This window comes from Terrapene carolina, unplaced genomic scaffold (assembly GCF_002925995.2).
Source record: "Terrapene carolina triunguis isolate 2854851 unplaced genomic scaffold, T_m_triunguis-2.0 Scaffold231, whole genome shotgun sequence".
NCBI classification, from domain to species: Eukaryota; Metazoa; Chordata; order Testudines; family Emydidae; genus Terrapene; species Terrapene triunguis.
Window position 1 is genome coordinate 13,845,995 of NW_020664582.1, and position 19,818 is coordinate 13,865,812.

The following is a 19,818-nucleotide window of genomic DNA, read 5'->3' on the forward strand; positions in this document are numbered from 1 at the left end:
AAGATATATGGTTGATATTTCTGTGCTCAAATTCTTAAATCGACTAGAGGAAGAGACAGAATATTCTAGTGACCTGAGCGTGAGGCTTAGTGAGAAACTCCTGAGTTCTAATTCTCATTGTATGGCCTTAGGTTACACAGCTTATCCTTCTGCTTCTGTTTCCTGGGCCCAAATTCTTCTGTTCAGTTCTATTTCCCTACCTCCCTGGGCTGATGAGGATTAAGTAATAGAATCTGCTTTGTTTTAAACATAACTGTTTTCCTTTTCAAACAATATATATACTCTCTTTATTGTTAGGAGTTGAAACCTCATATCTTTGCTGTGGCTGAACAGACCTACAGAAATGTTGAAAGCCAGATTGAACCAATAAACCAGTCTATAATTGTTAGTGGTGAAAGTGGTGCTGGAAAGGTAAGCCTAAAATGGTTTTTTTTTTTTTTTTTTTTTTTTTGCCTCCCCTTTTTAATCATCTTCTGAGACATTAATGTGGTACAAAGCATTTCAGCTGGCTCTCTAATTTGAAGAAGGAAGAGAGAAACATAAATGCAATTGGTACAGAATACAGCAGGCAACCGTAAGCCATTATAGTGTGGGGGAGGAGGTGGGGAGGGGAATGCACTCTGGTTCGATTCAAATGGGCCATGCTCAGTCAAACTGCGTTCTGGACCATATTTGTAGTTCTTGATAGAGTAAAATTCCTGTTGAAATCAAGGTAAGGATAGCGGAGTCTGGCCCTTTGCTAGGACTAGATATGATTTAGCGTAAGCCCCACATGTCAAAACACCCACAAGATTTGAGGAGTTCTAACTCTGACCCTGATTCAACAGTCCATCCCTGCTCAGCAAAGCACTTAAGACAGCTATAGTTCACATACAGCTTTGCTTAACAGAATAGCTTTCAATTCTGGCTATGCTTCAGAATAGCTGTACCTTCATTTTTCTTACAAGAACCTAGTCCAGCCAGGCCCTCAAGCTTGTGTCATAAATTTGAAAAAAATCACTTTCCTCAACACAATCACTAGCTGCACAATGTTATTTTCCAATAGCCAAAGCTCTTGTCAGACTTGCATCTAATTAGTAATGTGAGAGCAGACAAAGGCCTATTGTCAAGATTCTCTTTTTAGACTTGGACTTCCCGATGTCTTATGAAATTTTATGCTACTGTTGCTGCATCATCTACCTCTCCGAAAGGCAATGAAACAGTGGAGAGGATAGAGAAGAGAGTGCTGGACTCCAACCCTGTTATGGAAGCTTTTGGTAAAGACCTTTTTTTAATGTCAAACTTAAGGGAAAACAAAACCATGACTACATTGTAAGTGTGTGGGGTTTTTTTTGTTTGTTTGTACAAACCTACACTATCCCCCATTATTCCTCTTTAAAAAATCACCTCTGAAATACTCAAGCAGCATGCAAATCATCCTGTATATTTGTGTGTCCCTAAAAGAAGAAAATAAAACGAGCTCTGTGTTTGTTTTGTTTTCCCCATTATCGGAGAATAATTATGCTTTGTGTGTCCCCACTCCTGGTAACTTCACAGGAAATGCATGTACTCTTCGGAATAACAACAGTAGCCGTTTTGGAAAATATATCCAGCTTCAGTTAAACAGGTATTAATTGTTATGTAAAATGCTCAAACTGTGTGGTGGTGGTGTTTGTTTGTTTGGTTTGGTTTGTTTTTTTTGACCTTCACAACTTTCTCTTCTTGCAAACATGTGTCTCAAGTCTTCCGCAGAACATGCAATGGAGTGTTTTTTGTAACGTACCTTGGTATATTGGGATGAATTAATGTTTCCTGGATTTACCTAGTACATTGTCAACACTTAAAGGACATCTATCTTGCAAGATAGCTTTTCAGTCCAGAAGACTGTACCAATGGACTACTCTGCACTTGCATGGCTAATCAATTTAAGAACTCTATCATAGTGTCTTTCATAAAGTAAAGACACCAGAAGCTTAAAACAGTATTAAAAGTTTAGGGGTACCTTGCATACTGTGACAACAGGCTGTGCCTAGGACTTCTGTTTTTAAGGGCATATACTAACATGTTTATTCTTTCTCTAGATCACAACATCTGACTAGTGCTTCCATCCAAACATTTCTATTGGAGAAAACCAGAGTTGCTTATCAGGCCCCACGTGAAAGAAACTTCCATATTTTTTATCAGGTTTGTGCTAGATTAATTTATCTAGGTATTTCTAAAGTACATTAGAGATCTGACAGAAGATCTATTGCAACTTCCTAGTGTTTTTAGAACAGTTCAGTTTTTTACTCATGGTTTAATTCAGTTTTCTGGATCTTGTGTTATCATCGCATTAAGTATGTTCCCAGTTTGCTAATCATCACTCTGCCATTTATGTTGTTTCATACAACATTAGGATTCAGTAGTCTCTTCTGTTTTTGTTGCAAGATCACAAAAGGTGCCACAAAAGATGAAAGACTGGAGTGGAACCTGCCTGAGGGTGCCAATTTCTTCTGGCTGCCAAATTCTGAAAGAACGCTGGAAGGTAAGATTTAAAGTTGACAACTGAGACTGTTAGGAAAGGTTAAACTGTTGTATGTAAAATATTAATGGCCCGTGGGAGTATGGTCTTGAGGAAAAATCACTCGAGAGAGACTTATGGCTCTGGTACATTGGATTTATGTTCCATTTTTCACAAAGCTGCCTGCCTGACTTTGACTCTGTTCGGATTTCACTTTGCACTGTTAAGAATTTGTACTTGGCCTAGAATAGCAAGTCCTGATCCAGGGCCTCTGCATCTCTCTGAGGCTAAGTTTACAAACCTTGTGTGATCTCTGGCTGCTTCAAGAACTTGCTACCTAACCTCTAAGGCCCACAAAGGCTTGATATTGTACTCAATATTAAGTCACTCAGTGACAGTAGTATAACTAATAGTATGACTTCTGCTCCTTTGGTTTGGCAAAGCAGATGTTCTTGTGCTTGCAGCTGGTACTTTCAAAGGGGTGCCCAACCACCTTAGGCTCCTTTGAAAATTTCAGCTGTCCTGTGTACACTACCCTTTTGAAGGGATGAGAGTGGTGTTGGGTGGCTTATTTGTGTTGTTTTTTTAATAACACCTGTTTGGCTTTCCAGAGGACTGCTTTGAGGTGACCAGAGAGGCAATGTTTCACCTGGGCATTGACAGCTCCACACAGAACAATATTTTTAAGGTCAGATAAAAACACTGTAAACTCCTCTTTGAAACTAAGGATCTGGTTTGCATATGGTTGTTTGGTGTGTGATCAGTCTTAGTACCAAATCCTGCAGTCCTTGCCTTACCGGGCAAATCTCCTACTGATTTCTCAGGCAAAGATCCCATGAGTAAGGACTGCAGGGTTTGCATTGTTAACAGCAAATCCTGAGTGAGAATCCTACCCTGCCTCCCCAAGACTGTGGAACCTGTTTGGCTACTGTTGCAGTAGTCCACACAACTTCTGCGTTCCTGTCTGCGGGTGGGGAAAGTGGCTCTCTGGCATTCCCCAAGATCTTTTGGAGGATCCTGCCCACTCTTGGCATCTGTTCCGCTGCATTTAGAGCCCTTGCTAGCTGCAGAGCAGGGTGGCAGGGTGATGGGGAGGATGTGCTTCTAAGTCTTCATTTCAGCACTTAACTGCATTTGTTCAGTGTAATTTTGTAGACAGATGTTAAACTAACAGTAGTTCTTTAGTATAGCACCTGTGGTTAGCTTATACTATCTAACGTGTAAACGTTTTAACTTCTAAGGGCTCAGTTCTGCTCTCAGCGAAGTAAATGGTAGAATTTTCATTTACTTTAATTTACTTGAATAGTGCAGGATCAGGGACTAAATTTAGTGGCTTTAAAAATTATAAGCAGCTTCTTTTAAATGATTTCTGGCTTGCATATTTGCACAAATGTTTCAGCTGCTGTCCTGTTCATCTGGGGTATTTGGAACCCAGATGCCTTTAACAATGATAGGTGAATCTGAACTCCAGAGTTCAAATACCTGTTTACATTGCAGATATTAGCAGGACTTCTACACCTTGGTAACATTCAGTTCTCTGATTCAGTGGATGAATCCCAGCCTTGTGAACCAGAAGATAATGCCAAAGGTGAGGCCCCAAACATACATAGCTTTAGTGTTTACTTTCCTATTAGGTAACTAATATTGAAGGATAGTGGCACCAGAAAGACCTGATGATGTCAGAAGTACATAATCTCATATACTGTACTCTTCCTTTCATTAGGAGACCAAAGTGGGGAGAGGAATGACAAGAACTGTCACTTAATTGTATCCTCTCCATTATTCCTTTCATCTGTTTTTATAAAACATCAGAATGCTGCACAAACACTAATGTAATCGTCCCATCCCTGTAAGAGATCAGGGGAACGGAGTGATTTGCACAAAGGCACAGAGTGAGTTGTTGGCAGAATCATCATCCTTGTTCCTAGTCGTATACTTACACCACATGGCCCCCAGAGACAGAGACCTAGACTGGAGGCTTTATATATATTTATGTGCTTAAATATTCAGGTTGTAATTCCATTTTGAGATTCCAATCTGAGCAAGTCTGTCAAATTACAGCCTTTTATATACCTTAGATACTTTACAAGGGAAAACATATATTGAGCTTCTTTCCTTCTATCTGTAGAAGATCTCTATGACCTAAATTTAAATAGCCCCAGTTTTCCATGGAACTAATAGTGGCCTAATCAGAAAGACTTCATATTTCTGTTTCACAAGTTCTGACAAATTCCAATGGCTTTAATTTGGGCCCAATAATTTCTAGTACACTTTAGCTGCTTTTTTGAGTTAGTACAGTCTTAAGTAGTTTAAATTTTCTGCATACATTGCACAAGGAAATCTTGACTCCTGCTATGACAGGGTTAAGTTCTCTAACTATGCCAGATACATCTCCTCTTTTGCTAGCAATAATTGTTTGTGTACTACCCTTCGTGGATTTAGAGACCTCTTTGGGCAGTGCATGCTGGGGCTTGTGAGATGACAAAATAAACAGACAAGGGTGTATCTTGAGAGAGAGAGAGAGAGAGAGTCTAATTTCGGGTGGCCAGTTTTAGACACTGCATTTTAAGCCCAGGTTTCAAACTCGGGTTCAAGCCTAGCCCCCATACCGTCTACACACAGATTGTGCTAACCCAGGGTCCCGAGACCCCTTGGGGTTCAAGCCCTGTTGCTTTGTAGTGTAGATGCAGCACTACTGGACTCGTGCTCTGGGAGTCTACCAAGTGTCCCACAATCCCATGGGCCAACTTCCTTTGTCTTCTAGACAGTCAAGTTTGGTGGACAGTCAAGCTTTCCCGCACTGCACCGTGAACAAAAGGCTAGAACAGCCACATTTTGGGTAGGCATTAGGAAGTCTGGAATATGAGTGATTGGACTGTGGGCCCACATCTTGCAGTGATAGATGCTGGAGCTCCACGTTGGGACTCGGGGTTCAACAATTCCTAACCTGGGGTTAAAAATGAGTGTAGATGTTCAAGCCCTAAGTTAACAAACCCAGGGTCTGCTAACTTGAGTTCTTCTAACCCTGGGCTTTCATTGCGGTGTAGACATAGCCCGAGAGGTGTGTGGGGGTTTTTAAACAGGCATTGTTGAGCACCTGCAACGTGGGTAAAATTAGTGGGTATTCAAAATTAGAGGCCAGTCTTACAAAATTCTGTCTTAAAAGTAAAAGAGCATATTCCATGAAGTTAGAAGCTTCAGTGTGGGCTATCCAAAGGCCACTTGTTAATCTAGATTAAACTTCTGGGAGGTGCTTAGATTTTTTTTTTAAGAAACAGGTTATATTCATATGATACTTTCTTTGGCTGTTTGAACAAGGTTTTGTGAAGACCACTGCAAACTTGCTAAAAGTATCTGTAGAGGAGCTGCTGGAAACACTAAGAATTCGAACGATAACTGCTGGAAAACAGCAACAAGTCTTCAAGAAGCCATGCTCCAGATCAGAATGTGAAACTAGAAGGGACTGCCTGGCTAAAGTTATCTATGCTAAGTAAGTTCCATCAGCAATGTTGCCGTGACTGTGTCTATACAAGGTTTAGCTAAAGTGTCAACGTGACCAACAGGGTTTTATCCTAGTCAGTCATTTCTACTTATTCATCTGCAGCCTATCTCCATGTACTTGTCCTTGGAAAGCTTGCCACGTGATGTCTGTTTAAGAACATTTCTAATCAGTTAAGTTTTATCTTCTACATGTTTGAACATTTGATGATTTTTTTTTTAGCATTTTCAACTTGCTAATAGCTTTATATATGTGTGTGTGTGTGTGTGTATATGTATGTATATATATATATATACACACACATACATACATACATATATACACACACACACACACACACACACACACACTTAAAAAAAAATTATGCCAACACTTTACAAACTCTTGTTTCATTGCACTGGCTTCCTCCGTTTCATCTGTGAAATTGCATTAAGACAACTGCTCTTCCCCTCTCTTGCAAATACAGCAATTGCTTACATGGATGTTATGCAATTACAAATGGGGAGGAGAAGTGGTCTGTGCAATCACTAATGGGATTTAAATGCATTTAAAACGTGGCTTCTATTCTGAAAAAGCTTAGGAATCCCTGAGCCACTGCTCCTCACTGTAGTTATTTGACTCATGATGTTTTGAAAGCGGGAATGAAATTGACTCTCGTGCAATAATTAAACAATGTCATTGTTTAGATGCAAAATTATATATCCAAGATAAAATAGTTTGAATACATGGGTCAGTGCTGTGAAAATTTTTGTTTCTTCTCATCCACTTCCATAACAGCCCTATGTGCTTCTGCCTTCTGATAAACATTAGAGAAACAAATGTGTGTATTCTCTCTTTCCTCCTTCTCCTCCCCCTTCTTGAGACCCGGATCCTACAATAAGTTCTGCATAGATAAGGGGCTTAACGCATACCTCATTGTATGACTAGGGCCTTGATTGTAAGCTTTTTGGGGGAAGTGGTCTTGTATTTGTGCAGCTCCTAGCACAATGGGGCTGCATTGCTGGTGCTACTGCAGTCGAAGATAAACATGGTATAGGTGATTTTAAAATAAAGAAAAGTTTCTTGAAGAAACTCTAGATCAAATTCTGCCTTCACACTCTGTGACTTCCCTTTGATTTGAGTGAGACAATATGTGATGTAAAGTAAGGCAGAATAAGGCCCTGTGTCCTTAACTGAATTAAGGGTTTAGGTCCATGGGTTTTTTAGATGCCATTTTCAAAAGGGCCTTAGACTCCTAAGTCAATTAATCATTACAATGTTGAGCAGAGCAATGTCTAAATACGTGTACGAATCCGCTAAACTCCCTCTAGTCTCATGAAGTTTGGTGGGAGTAAAGGGAACAAACCCTGTAGAATAGGGTCTTGACCTTGTGCTCACATGTTACAGTCTAGTCCTCTGCTCCTCAGAACTCATGAGACACAATTAAGTGAATTAGTGGCAGAGGTGTATGGGCTCTTCATTTGTTTCAGGAGGTCTCTTAACTTTATTCAAACATTCATGGCATACCTCTGACTTCATAAAAATTAGTTTAGCTGCCAAGGTAAAGTGTGAAACTATAAAATATTGTGGTATTGGCAGTAACAGTAGGAGTCAAAAAAAATCACTGGAAAACATAAATCCACTGAATCTTTACAAGATAAGTGTAAATCTTTCCAGCTAATCAGGGTTCTGTTATTTACAGATTATTTGACTGGCTGGTTTCAGTGATAAACGGAAGCATCTATGCAGATTCTCTTGTGTGGAACAACTTTATAGGTATGGTTTCTAGTCCCTTTTAATTTAAGAGTAGAAAGTACGGTAAATCTTCTGTAGACCCAAACACACTAGATCTGATAGAAAATAAATATTTCCCCATATTTCTCTAGGTTTGTTGGACGTTTATGGTTTTGAATCTTTTCCTGAAAACAACTTGGAACAGCTCTGTATTAACTATGCCAATGAGAAACTACAGCAGCACTTTGTAGCACACTATCTGAAGGCACAACAGGTACTGTCCCTCTACGAGATGTCTAACACAAAGCCATTGTATTTATTCCTATGTTACTACACTGTTAAATTCCTAATTACAAGACTCTTTTTTTTTTTTTTTTTTTAAACCTAAAACTCTGTTTTATGGCCTGATTATGCAACTTTTACTCTGTCACAGAAATAATTGGGATTGCACAGGGAGGTCAGGATTACTTACTTGACCAAGGATTGTAGTATTGGGCCCTTGCAGGGAGGGGGAACATCTGTAGAGGAAATTCATATGTTCATGGATACACACTTTAAAAGCTGTCACCGGGGTTCCAGTGACATTGTGAATTGCTGAAATGTCCAGAGCTCATCAAAGGGGCATATTGGTGCTGCTGAATTTGTTGGGCATCTCCTTAAGGTGTGCGGAGTGTGAACAGCGATTTCCTCAGAAATTGCAACCGCAGCACACCTGTCCTGTCAGGAACAAAGGCGTTTAATGTATGGTCTGTCTTACACAAGACTCTGTAATGGTCTTGTGGGCAGTTCCTTAGGGCCAAAATTCATCCCCTGCAGAGAGCTCATGCAGGGCCCTGTAATAAGGGCTTAAATGATGCTTTGTGTGGGCCCTCTGCCCTGGTAGTACTACCTCATAAACCAAGTTGCCACTCCCTTGTCCCTTCAATCGAAATAGAACACTTCTTGTCTGCCCTGGGTTCTTCTTAGTGGGAAATTCTTCTTGTCCTTTGCCAGGGCTATTTCCCACTCTGCATTTCAACCACTAGAAAAGAAGGGCTTGAGTTAATTTAGAACCATACAAACATTTAGGAAAATACTTTGCTAAGCTGTTGCAACCACTGGCTAGATCACAAGTAAGAAACAAACTCATTGCTAATTAGATCTTGATGCATCTGAATCTAAATTTCAGACCTATAAACCGTCAGAATGTAACTGTTCAAATTTGCGAAGTTTGTACAGTATCTAGCACAATGGGGCCCCAACCCTCACTGGGGCTTGTGGCTGCTACTGTAATATACTTGTTGAGTTGCATTCTAACCCATTATTATTCCTATATCCCCATTATACTTTTTGCCCTTTCAACTGAGCTGAAGGGTACAAGGCTATCTAGTATTTGGCAGTGAGGAGATAAGAAAATTATACATTGCAGACAGCATAGTAGTGCAAAACAGGCCCCGAGTGTACGTTATCCAGAAATTCACAATCTTGTGCGCTTGTGTGTTCCACTGACTTTCTCTTAAACTGCTCTCCTAGGGTAACTGTGTACAACATGCCAGCACACACGGGGTTAACAATCAGTACAGATGGAAACTAGGTTTTGCGCAAATGACTTTTCCTCTTCCAACTGAAACAAAATCATAATAGCCATTTTATGCCAGCTGCAAGTCGCTGCTTGACGACTTCCCCTTCTTGACATGGCTGCATGCCAAACAGTTTATATTCCATTAGTGAGTCTGCCTAAGCAAGTTTGACTTGCCACAAATTTTTAAAGTTAACAAAAATGAGAACTTGTTCTGTTTTCTCACTTGTCCGTTTGTTCTGCAAGAATGCTGAACTCTGTGCAGCACAACTACAGTACTTTAATCAATTACATTGATTTTTAACTGCATTGCAGTCATTTTCCCTTTCCTTTTGGATCTAATTTAGTTTTCAACACAATACTGTTAGTGGATGCATGTTGAGCTCTTGCTTAGGGCTAAATTCTGCCCTAAAGGGATGCTCTTTCCCTTTAAGGGAAATCCGAAGGTGTATCTGAGTCACAACTTGGCTTTCACCTTGTGTGATCACTCTGTGAAGCATCTCTGCAGTTTTATGAACTGCACAATTCCACATACACCCTGCAGATGGCCCTGTGGGGATCTGATGCTACTTAGCCAAAGGTTTTAGACCTCTTATGTGAGCAGGAACTTCAGAAGATTTGTAGTTCTGAAAACAATGACAGATCTGCTACAAGTGGTGATGTTTAAGGATATGAACTGACTTGTTTAAAAAGCCAACATGTAACAACTGTATGTCCAGTGACAAAAGCCCTAAGTGAAATACTTCACTAAGTATACTGTGAAATACTGGTGCCCTGAGGAGCAAGAACATTCTCCACATTTCTCTTGTATTAGGAAGAATATGCAGCAGAAGGTCTAGAATGGTCTTTCATAAACTACCAGGATAACCAGAGCTGTCTAGATCTGATAGAAGGAAGCCCTGTCAGCATCTTTTCTTTGCTGAATGAGGTAAGTTTAAGAGCTGAACTGAGAATACTGTCTAGCCTGCTTTTCTTCCTTTCCTCAACTGTCTCCCAAAATGACCAAAGAGAGTAGATTTACTTAAAGGCAAAAGAGCCAACTGTTTCCGTAATGCTATAGGGGTGGTTCTTGCCCCACATCCCTCCCCCAGTCTTGCAGGGTATCCCGTGTAAATGCACTCCATTGATGTCAAACATGGAACCCCCATGACTGCGTCACTCTTTTAAAGTACTTGAACATTAAAGGACTTGGAATACCAAATGGAACATAGACAAGTAAAATGCCTTCAGGTCTAAGTATACTAATGTCTGAAAGATTTTAATTGCTGTGCAGGTAAAGTTTGCCTATTTCAAATAGGACATGCTACAATTCTACCTTGTTTTCATTACACAGGAGTGTCGTCTGAACAGATCCTCTAACGTCAGCCAATTCCAAACCCGAATTGAGAACTCTTTGTCTAATAACCAGTGTATAAGCCGGGACAAGTTTAGTAAGAAGCCTAACTTTGTTGTTTCCCATTATGCTGGCAAAGTCTGTTACCAAGTGGAAGGTATGGTGGAGAAAAACAGGGTATGTATGTATTTTAAAAAATAAACTATAAAATAAGCACATGGCTCATGAAAGAAGCTAGCCTAAAAATCAAAAGCCTCCTTAAACTAGTCTTTAACTGCTGTTAACACAGTGCATGTGTCCACTACTAGTAGATGACATGTCAAAGGGGTTGATCATCTCAGTCCAGTGCCTAGTGAACAATCACCAGCACAGGTAGCACCTTTGGTAGCCGGCTCAGAGGCCCAAGGATTAAGGGAGCCATGCAAACTCCACAACCTCTCGCCCCTGAAGATGTTCTCTCCAGGGTTTGGTCATATTGCTGGGGCAGTGTAGAGGAGTGTGCACTGCTATTGCATATTGTGTGAATAGAGGACTTCAGCCTCCAGAACTGTTTTTGTGACATTTAATTATGAATATTAAATTCAGACTTTAAACTTCATTGTGATCAGGGAAACAGCAGCATGGACTTACCTTTGGCCGTTTACCAATATCACATAGAAACTTAAAACTTAGCGTCTTTCTGCACTATGCCTACCAGGAAGTTAATGAAGTGATCTGTGAACATTGGAATCTATTTTATATTATGACATTTCTGATACGGCAAGTCACTTTTTTGCAAGGAAACTTTAAGAAATGGTATCATGTGATGCAGTGAATATCGTCTCTTATTAAGCATAGGAAAGTTCTAATGTCCATTATGAGGACTGCCCTACCGTTAGTTAACTAGCCCTAGGGCGGCTTAACTAAAACTAAACGGCACGAGTGCCTTAATCTTCTCATTGTGCCATCCCTCCATAAGAAAATGCTAGTAACAGACACAATTTTTACTAAATATGGTGGTAGATCTGACTCTCAAGCATTTTCCTATATTTGTGAATTCATATTAAATACATGTGGTCAGATCTGAAATGGTCTTTAAACTATTGCTTTTACTGAGTAATAAAATTCTGATACAGCTTATTTACTAACCTCATTGACTCCAAATGTGATGAATATTTAGTTACATCTTTAAGGGTGCCTCCAAGTAACTCCACCAAATCCTAGTGACATGTATTTGCCTACATAGGACCCAGTTCCACTGGAGTTACTCCAGCTTCTGAAGAATTCCCAAGACTGCTTGCTTCAGAAGTTCTTTCCCATGACAGAAAAGAGCCAAAATGATACCAAAACCCAGAACAGAGCAGCAGTTGTTACAGTGGTCTCCAAGTTCAAGGTTTGTCCTGTTTGAGTGTCTGATACTACTTAGATACTGCTGCTGTCTTCAAGTAACTTGATGGTAAAATCCATCCATTTATTTCCTGACTCTGTGCCAAATAATGTTTGATACACTGGTATAAAACTGAAAAACTCCACACTGTTCAGTAGAGAGCCTCTGTATTTAAACAAGTAGAAGTTGGAGTCTGTTGTACTTCCTTTGTGCTTTTTAACCCATGTCTTGTGGCCGCATGTCAAACCAATACCTACCTCTCCAGACTTGCTACAACCCCAGGCACAGAGCAATCAATCCAGCACACTTACGAACATTGAGTTACCCACAGAATAAAAAAGTGTCAGACGCTGTCTTTAAATGGAACACTGATAATTTGTTCTAGCCATCCTAAAAAAAGAGCAGCTGTGCTTATTATGCTGAAATTAAGCAGTTCTGTTCTTGTGGGCCTGTAAACACTGCCATGAATAATCATCAGGATTTTTTTAAAAACATAAGTATTGATTTGGCCAAACTACTCTGGAAAAACAAAAGGGCCTCAATATGTCGTGGTCATTAATAATTGCTGTGTTTGTTTCTATAGGGTTCACTTGAACGTCTGATGCAGATCTTGCATAGCACTACACCTCATTACATCAGATGTATCAAGCCTAATGCTGATTGCAAGGCCATGACTTTTAAAAAAGAAGAGGTAACTCTACAAAGAATTTTCCTTATGGAGTCCATGTCTTTTTCATTGGTTTCATACTGAACTTTGCATCAGGCTCCGTATGATATGGTTGTAAAGCACTTTTCTTTTCAAATATCTTGAAAGTTTCATCTGAGAAGAGGGAACTTACCAGAGGTAGGGTAGATGATGCTTAAACTTCTCCAAACTAGGGTGAATCTTCCGTGAGGCTCTCTTCACTGCAGCTTCATTGATAAATACTGTGTATGTGAAACATCAGTTTCTCTTAAAAGATGCTGTTCAGTACAAGTTTGGATTTAGTGGTGTGGGGGGCTTTGAGCTCACTAAACCTAGCTCCGAATCAAGACCTATCTTAATGGCACAGTCTATTTTATAATACACTCCTTTTATTAAATCTCTGCCTACTCCTAGTTTCTGTACAGGGAGGTCTGCCAACTCCGATGAGAACAGCTGACCTGCATGCTGAGTGGGAGGTTCTTTGGGAGCAGAGCAATTGTAGCTAAACTTGGAGATTCTCAGCTGGTGTAAAATCAAAAGCGCTGTTGAATGGAGCTATGCTGATCCTTGTATCTACAAAGGATCTATCCTGATGTTCTTTGATATTTAAAAACAAGAATCCAGTTTGAAAATTCAGGATAAGTTTCCTGCCACTTTAAGTGTGGTGAGGCACATAACTGGCAAATCCTCAGTACAAACTGCAGGTAAGAGTTTAGCTTGGGGTTGGAGCAAAACCACCTACTTCACAAAGTAAAGGAACTTCTGCCACTAGTGAATGAGCTGAATGTGTGAGGGGGTGGAAATCAGACACCTAGCAAAATTGAGCCTCAAGACTTCTGGCAAACTGTCTGGGACAGGACAGTCCTGTCTGACTCTGCTCAACAGAGTCAGATGTAATGTATCATTTGTTTTAACACACTCACCCTATAGTACGTAGGAGATGAGCGCCATAACTTTGCCATCTTTCAAAGAATCAACAGATTTGAGAGATTGAACAGGTGAATGTTAATTGCTTTTGGAAACTCTTTGAATAGAAAGGCTCAAGTCTTTGAAAAACTCGTAGGTTATCAAAAGCAGTTTGCATTGATAGAAACCCTGGTAAACCTTAATAGCAGTACCTAAACAGAATTAAAGTGTTTTAATTCCTGCTATAGGTTCTCAGTCAGCTTGAAGCATGTGGCATAGTAGAAACTATCAGCATCAGTGCAGCTGGATTTCCTATTAGGTAAGTCCTAATGAATTTTAAGTTTCTCATGTTTACTTTTAAGGAGCTATATTCTGAAGATAAACTTCATAAGCCAGATTTGTCTAGTGCAGCTCCATTGGCTTCCACAGAGTTCAATCAGGGACAATTTCATCCCTCTCTATATATTTATATTACTACCTAGATTGAGTGGGTAGATAAACTCTTATCTGAGTAGCCAAATGTAAATTGGCAGGAAAACTACATATTCTGCTGTATGGCTTATTCAGACAAATACACTTTGGTGAAGAATTTCAAAACAGTGTAGGGAATTTAGTTGCATATTCCCTACCTTCCTTTTAAAATCTCCATGCTGAAAGGCAACAGCCCTATGACCTGTTGGCCCAAGAAATATGGGTACAAGATTGTCACCTAAACTCTGAAATGTCCATTTCTCCGCCCCCCACATCAGTATAGCAGTTCATTATGCTGCCACTGGATCAGGTCAGCCCTTGTGCATGACAATCTTGAAATCTGCCAATGGCACAGACAAGATTCAGATAATTATTCTGTTCTTAGTAAGGAATTTTGTATTCTGAGATTTGGAGAACCAACTGGGGATTTAACAACACAATTCCCACTAATTTTAGTTAGCTAATGTCTAAATCCCCTAGTTCTTGGTGGAGATTTTTGAAAACCAGCTATCATGAATGCTGTCTCTGGATTTTTCTCATGGAAACGATGGGTTTTTAAAGCGATTTTGAGCAATTCTTTTGCAGGGTTGCTCTGTATTTAAGAGCCAAGATTTAAAACCGCAGAATAGCTTTGTGACACAGTAAGTCACAATGATCTCTCTGGGCAGTGATAGATTGCCTCCAGTAGTAAAACTGAGTTTAATCAGCTAAAAGTGCAATAATCCTGTTAAACAAGGGTGTGGAATGTCTGCTGTTGTAGTGTAGAAGTCCCTAAACAAAAACTAAGTCTACACCTGTGTGCAATGGAACCTTGCTCATCCTTTACTTTAATAAACCACACCAAAAATTAGGTGTTGTGTTGTTTGTTTGTTTTTTCCATTAAAAGGTAATTTTTAAGCATTTGAGCCATCCAGTAAATGGTACTCATGTAGGACTGATTTTCATTTTGGCTGTCAGGGTCTCCTTCCAAAGTTTTATTGAGCGTTATAAAGTGCTGAGAAAATCACGAACATCGAATACAGTGCCAGATGAAAATGGTTTCTCTCCTGCTAAGAAGAAAAGAAGTAAGTTTTTATTCGTTTCACTCAGCTCACTGCAGTGCACAGAATTTCTTGATATTGCATAAAACAAATACAGCTACTGTATTATCGCACATTTAGTTTTGGGGAAGTTCCTCATTTTTGAGCTTTCATAGTGTTTTTACGTTCTAGTCATTAATGTTAATTTCCATACAATCTGGCATTAAGGCAGGCTTTTAAAACTGTTTAAATAAAATGACTTCCATGCTAAATCCTCCATCTTTGTGCAGATGGCTGTATTCTTATCGGGAGTAGAATACGATTTTCAAATGATCCTGTCTTTTCTTTTGTGAATATTTTATATTTTGCATTAGATAAGTAAACTGGAAAATTTTAAGTTTCTTTTTTGTTTGCTTACGTTCCTTTCTCTGTTTCTTGTATTTGTTGCCAAATACACAATTGGCCTCTAGCTTTACTGGATTCTGCTGCTGCTATTATACTGCTTCTTCTACCTTTCGCAAACTTCTCTGTGCGCGTCTGTATTTCAAAGCAACAATTGAGGATGCATTTAAAAAAGTGAATCCTATTCACAAGGTAATGCATATGCTATGTATTCCTGAAAGAGGGGCTATTAGGAGAGGGTACCAGCTCATTCATTGTTAAATTTGGCATGGAAAGTATCTGCAACATGCACCATATTAATCAATTTTTTTAACCTTAATCTAATAACAAAGTTTGTTCGTACATCTAACTTTAACATGGAAAAGGAAGCCCAGTAAGCTAGGAAACATTGGTCATTGGTGCAAGAGGTTCTAACTGGCTCAGTCTACTTGTATCTGGGAAGATGCTGATTGCTTAGCTTTGGTTAGTTATATGCAGTAAGGTATAGGCAGATAAATATTTTGACTATGGCTCTCAATTACAAATTTATTGGACACTGGCATGGGAAATGCCTTCTCCTGACTAGCTGCTATCCCTGCTTATTGTGGTAGGTAACAGGTTGAGAATGAAGAAGAGGAAACCTTTATTTCCTGTTGGTGGGAATAAGCAATACGGCTATTGGCTCCCAGTGATGGCCAATGGAAGCACTGCTCATCCCCAGGTGTTCTCAAAACTTCAATATTCAGCCTAAATGTATTGCTTTTTCCAACTCTTCCATCTCCTAAAGAGAAAGAAGTATTACAATGGAAAAATAGAAACACATGCATTCTTAGGGGTAGAAAGATCCAGGGATTTCCAAGTTCCTATATTTGACATTCAGAATTGCCATGCAGCACTATTTTATACTCTCTGAAAGAGATATGTAGTTGTTCTAGTCTGTATTGCCTATCCTCCAGTCTCTCTTCTTCCAAAAGAGAAATTAACTTGTGAAACCTCTCAACCAATTTCCCTCATTCTCCCCCTCACTCTGCTGTCCTTCATTTTTTTTTTTTTTTTTTCTATCTCAAAAGTGGCCAGAATAATCCCTGATTCATTGATAGAATCATCTCCTATTTAGGTATCTCCAAAATGTTTCCCTTTTAAAACTACAGTCTAAAGCACTGTGGTGAAGTCCTGTTCAGTGCTTTTGCTTTTTTTGCAGAACATTGTCATTGAGGGTCTAAATCCCTTGCCGCTTGCTCCTGTTCTCAGTTTTGTTTTCTAGATTGCATAGGATCTGTTATCTGTTCAAATCAAGTCTGATTGTTTCTACATAGGTGGTTATAACCATGGCAATAATTGTACCCCTTTTACTTATAGTGAGACTATTTTCCAGTCTTTAATTAGATGCTTGACTTTCCCTCCCTTCAACATGTTGTATTTTGCAGGTTTGACTCAAACAGCAAATAATGATGAAGGGTTACGCTTTGTCATCCATGATCTTCTTCAGAAAATGACGGTGGGACAAAGTGCTGTTTCCCTTAACCAAACAGAAACCAAATCAAACTCCTCTTCCATGTATTGCGGAAAAACCAAAATCTTTATGACTAATTCCATGGTAAGCATGTTACATCCATCTCCTGGAAGAACAAGGGTGTGCTTCTGCAATACAGGTCACAGCCCAGTTCCATTATAGACGACGACAAAACTGCTGACTTCAGTAGAAGCAGAATTTTGCACCCTGTTCACATTATTTCCAAAAACCTTTTACACTTTGTTACGTGGTGAAAACAATCCAATGGGAGTAGGAATTGAGTCTTTTAAAAACTCCATCGGGTAAAGGACATGAGACATTCACCCCCCCCGTACCTTTCTATGCCCACTCATTTACTGTTGCTTGTCACAGGTGCACTAAAGATTATATTCAGTTTCAGGCTGATAAATTTAATTTCTCTCCTATGGGCGTGTCTATATTACCCGCTGGATTGACGGGCAGCGATCAATCCAGCAGGGGTCGATTTATCGCATCTAGTCTAGATGCACTAAATCCATCACCGAGTGCTCTCCTGTCGACTCCTGTACTCCACCGGAGCGAGAGGTGCAGGCGGAGTCGATGGGGGAGCGTGAGCCGTTGACTTACCGCAGTGAAGACACCATGGTAAGTAGATCTAACAACGTCAACTTCAGCGATGTTATTCATGTAGCTGAAGTTGCGTAGCTTAGATTGATTCACCCCCCCCCCCCCCCCCCCTGTGTAGACCAGGCCTAAGTGTCAAATCCCCTGTTCAATGTGCTTAACACGCAGCTGGACTTATAACTACATGCTTTGCTGAATTGGGCCTAAGCTAACGAAACAGACCACTTTAAACAAGCTTCTTGTATTGGCCTTGATAGAAAGTATCTTTCTTCTAGGCACTTTCCCACCCCTAGGTCTCTTCCCCCTCACTTTAGGAGTAGCGGGCTCTATCTAATTAGCCTGTCTTTTCTTAGGCTTTTAAAAATATGATCTACGGTTCTAGAAACTGAAGTATTTTCATGTCTCCATGGATACATTAACCCACCACTGTTTAATAGTTTTCTAAAACGTGTTCATGCAAAATACCAAAGGATCCATGTTATAAATTAATGAAAAATGAGAGGCCAATCGCAGCTTTTTCCTAAATGATTGAATGGATATGCAGTCTACTAATGCCAAGATTTTTTCCTTGACACAGCTAGAACAACTTGAAGCTAGAAGAGCAGCAGTACTATCTGAGAAAGCATTTTGCATTCAGTGTTGCTGGAGAAGATTTAAGCAGAGGAAGCTATCAAAGCAGAGATGGTCTGCTACCATCATCCAAGCTGGTAGGTGAAAGCTGATACAGGTGTGCTTTTGATATCAAAAGTAATTTTTTCCAGATGGGTTAAATATTTAGTATGTCAGGGTCTGGGGGTACTATAATTGAACATTGGCACAAAGTTTACAAATAGGAAATGTATACCACTGGTTTTGTTATAGGTAAGTGCTTTGAGATTCTCTATATGCCAGGTCCTTTATTCTTGACTCTTGATTAAATCTTCAGCTGTTCGCTCCTGGTTAGCAAAGAAACATTTCCAAAGAATGCGCAGGGCTGCTACTGTTATAAAGCATGCCTGGAGGAAATGGAAAGTAAGTACCATACTAACTGCACTGAGTCTGTGTCTGATTGCCTGCTTCTTTTTATGCATTTAAAAATATTCTCCTCCTCCGCCTCCAAGTAGTCATAAAGAAAACTTAAAAGTACATTGCTGTGACTTTGTGTTTTATTCCTTCCCATTACTATAAATATGCCTCCTCTGTTTCTCTTAATGGGAAAGGAGAAAACCGCTCTCTCTAGTCTCCTCTCCTGGGACCGGAGTTAGTTTCCTCAAGCTGAAGGATTGGGGAAAGGCAAGAATTCAGAGTTCAGTCCTGCAGTTAGTCCCATTTGAGGGCAGTGGGATCAACTCCTCAATTGCTCTTCAGCTTCACTTAATGGGGAGTTAGTGTTTTAACCAGCCACCTAGGCTTGTTGAATTCTGCAGAATGTTGTCCTGTTGGTTGAATTACCCATGTTATTTTTGAAAGATTCTAATAACTTAGGGGCATAGGAGGCTATTTCTGAACTAGCTACATCTGCACCTTTCAGTCTCTCAGGAATGTTGTATTGTCTCCCTTCCCTAAGGCAAGGATGGATGCGCTAGCAGCAAAGGAGCTGGATTACACTGAAGAAAAACTCCATTCCTCTGTTCCTGGTGCTACCGTTTTCTTAGACCGGTCACCTAGTCCACTGGAAAAGACTTGGCCACTAAGTGCAATAATCCAGTTCTGGCCTCTTGGACTAGTTCTATCTACTGCACCTGTTACAGTGGTTGGATTTCGAAGAGACCTGTCCCTTCTGGCATGCTTGAAAATACTTCGTCAGAACAATGGTTACAAAGTGGAGAGCAATCTGTTTGGTTGTGGTATCACCTCCATTAGAGCACTCCCACAGGTAATGTACCAAACACTTCAAAGTCAGCAGTATGACCTGACATGCAGTAAGCTCTGGTTATTGCATAATGGCAGAGCTAGTGAGATTTACTGTCCAAATTTGGGCCTCTTGTGCTTGTGACACACAGCCTCACCCCAGATGCCCAAGGCTGAGGGAGACTTCCTATGACCCTAGGCATGTCATTTAACTTATCTGTAACGTTTACATAACTTGTTCACTCTACCAGGACACTGAATGTTAATATAGTGTCAGAGGAATTTTGAGACTGAGATGGAAAATGCTCGCAGAAATGCTAAGTATGTGCATATAGCAGATGCTAAAGAATCTGCAACAGCAGGGCTTCTGAGAATTCAGAGGAAGGCAACACTGAACTCTCTCTCCCACTTCTTTGTTTCCAGAAGAGATCAAATTTTGGAAAGAGTCCATTAGGTAAAATT

At 40.0% G+C, this 19,818-nt stretch overlaps 1 protein-coding gene across 2 annotated transcripts in view; it reads left to right on the top strand.

The window, feature by feature from the left end:
- MYO19 (myosin XIX) overlaps positions 1-19,818 on the top strand; it is a 43,086-nt gene that overhangs the window by 22,151 nt on the left and 1,117 nt on the right. For both annotated transcript variants that reach the window (XM_026656467.1, XM_026656466.2), the window contains 20 exons: positions 298-411; positions 1,124-1,256; positions 1,537-1,606; positions 2,061-2,163; positions 2,407-2,503; positions 3,091-3,167; positions 3,977-4,067; positions 5,798-5,969; positions 7,660-7,733; positions 7,844-7,965; positions 10,064-10,177; positions 10,583-10,759; positions 11,808-11,954; positions 12,532-12,639; positions 13,788-13,858; positions 14,968-15,074; positions 16,838-17,007; positions 18,104-18,233; positions 18,452-18,537; positions 19,073-19,381. In XM_026656467.1, coding sequence (XP_026512252.1) covers positions 298-411; positions 1,124-1,256; positions 1,537-1,606; positions 2,061-2,163; positions 2,407-2,503; positions 3,091-3,167; positions 3,977-4,067; positions 5,798-5,969; positions 7,660-7,733; positions 7,844-7,965; positions 10,064-10,177; positions 10,583-10,759; positions 11,808-11,954; positions 12,532-12,639; positions 13,788-13,858; positions 14,968-15,074; positions 16,838-17,007; positions 18,104-18,233; positions 18,452-18,537; positions 19,073-19,381 — 2,472 coding nt within the window. The remainder of the gene's footprint in view (positions 1-297; positions 412-1,123; positions 1,257-1,536; positions 1,607-2,060; positions 2,164-2,406; positions 2,504-3,090; positions 3,168-3,976; positions 4,068-5,797; positions 5,970-7,659; positions 7,734-7,843; positions 7,966-10,063; positions 10,178-10,582; positions 10,760-11,807; positions 11,955-12,531; positions 12,640-13,787; positions 13,859-14,967; positions 15,075-16,837; positions 17,008-18,103; positions 18,234-18,451; positions 18,538-19,072; positions 19,382-19,818) is intronic.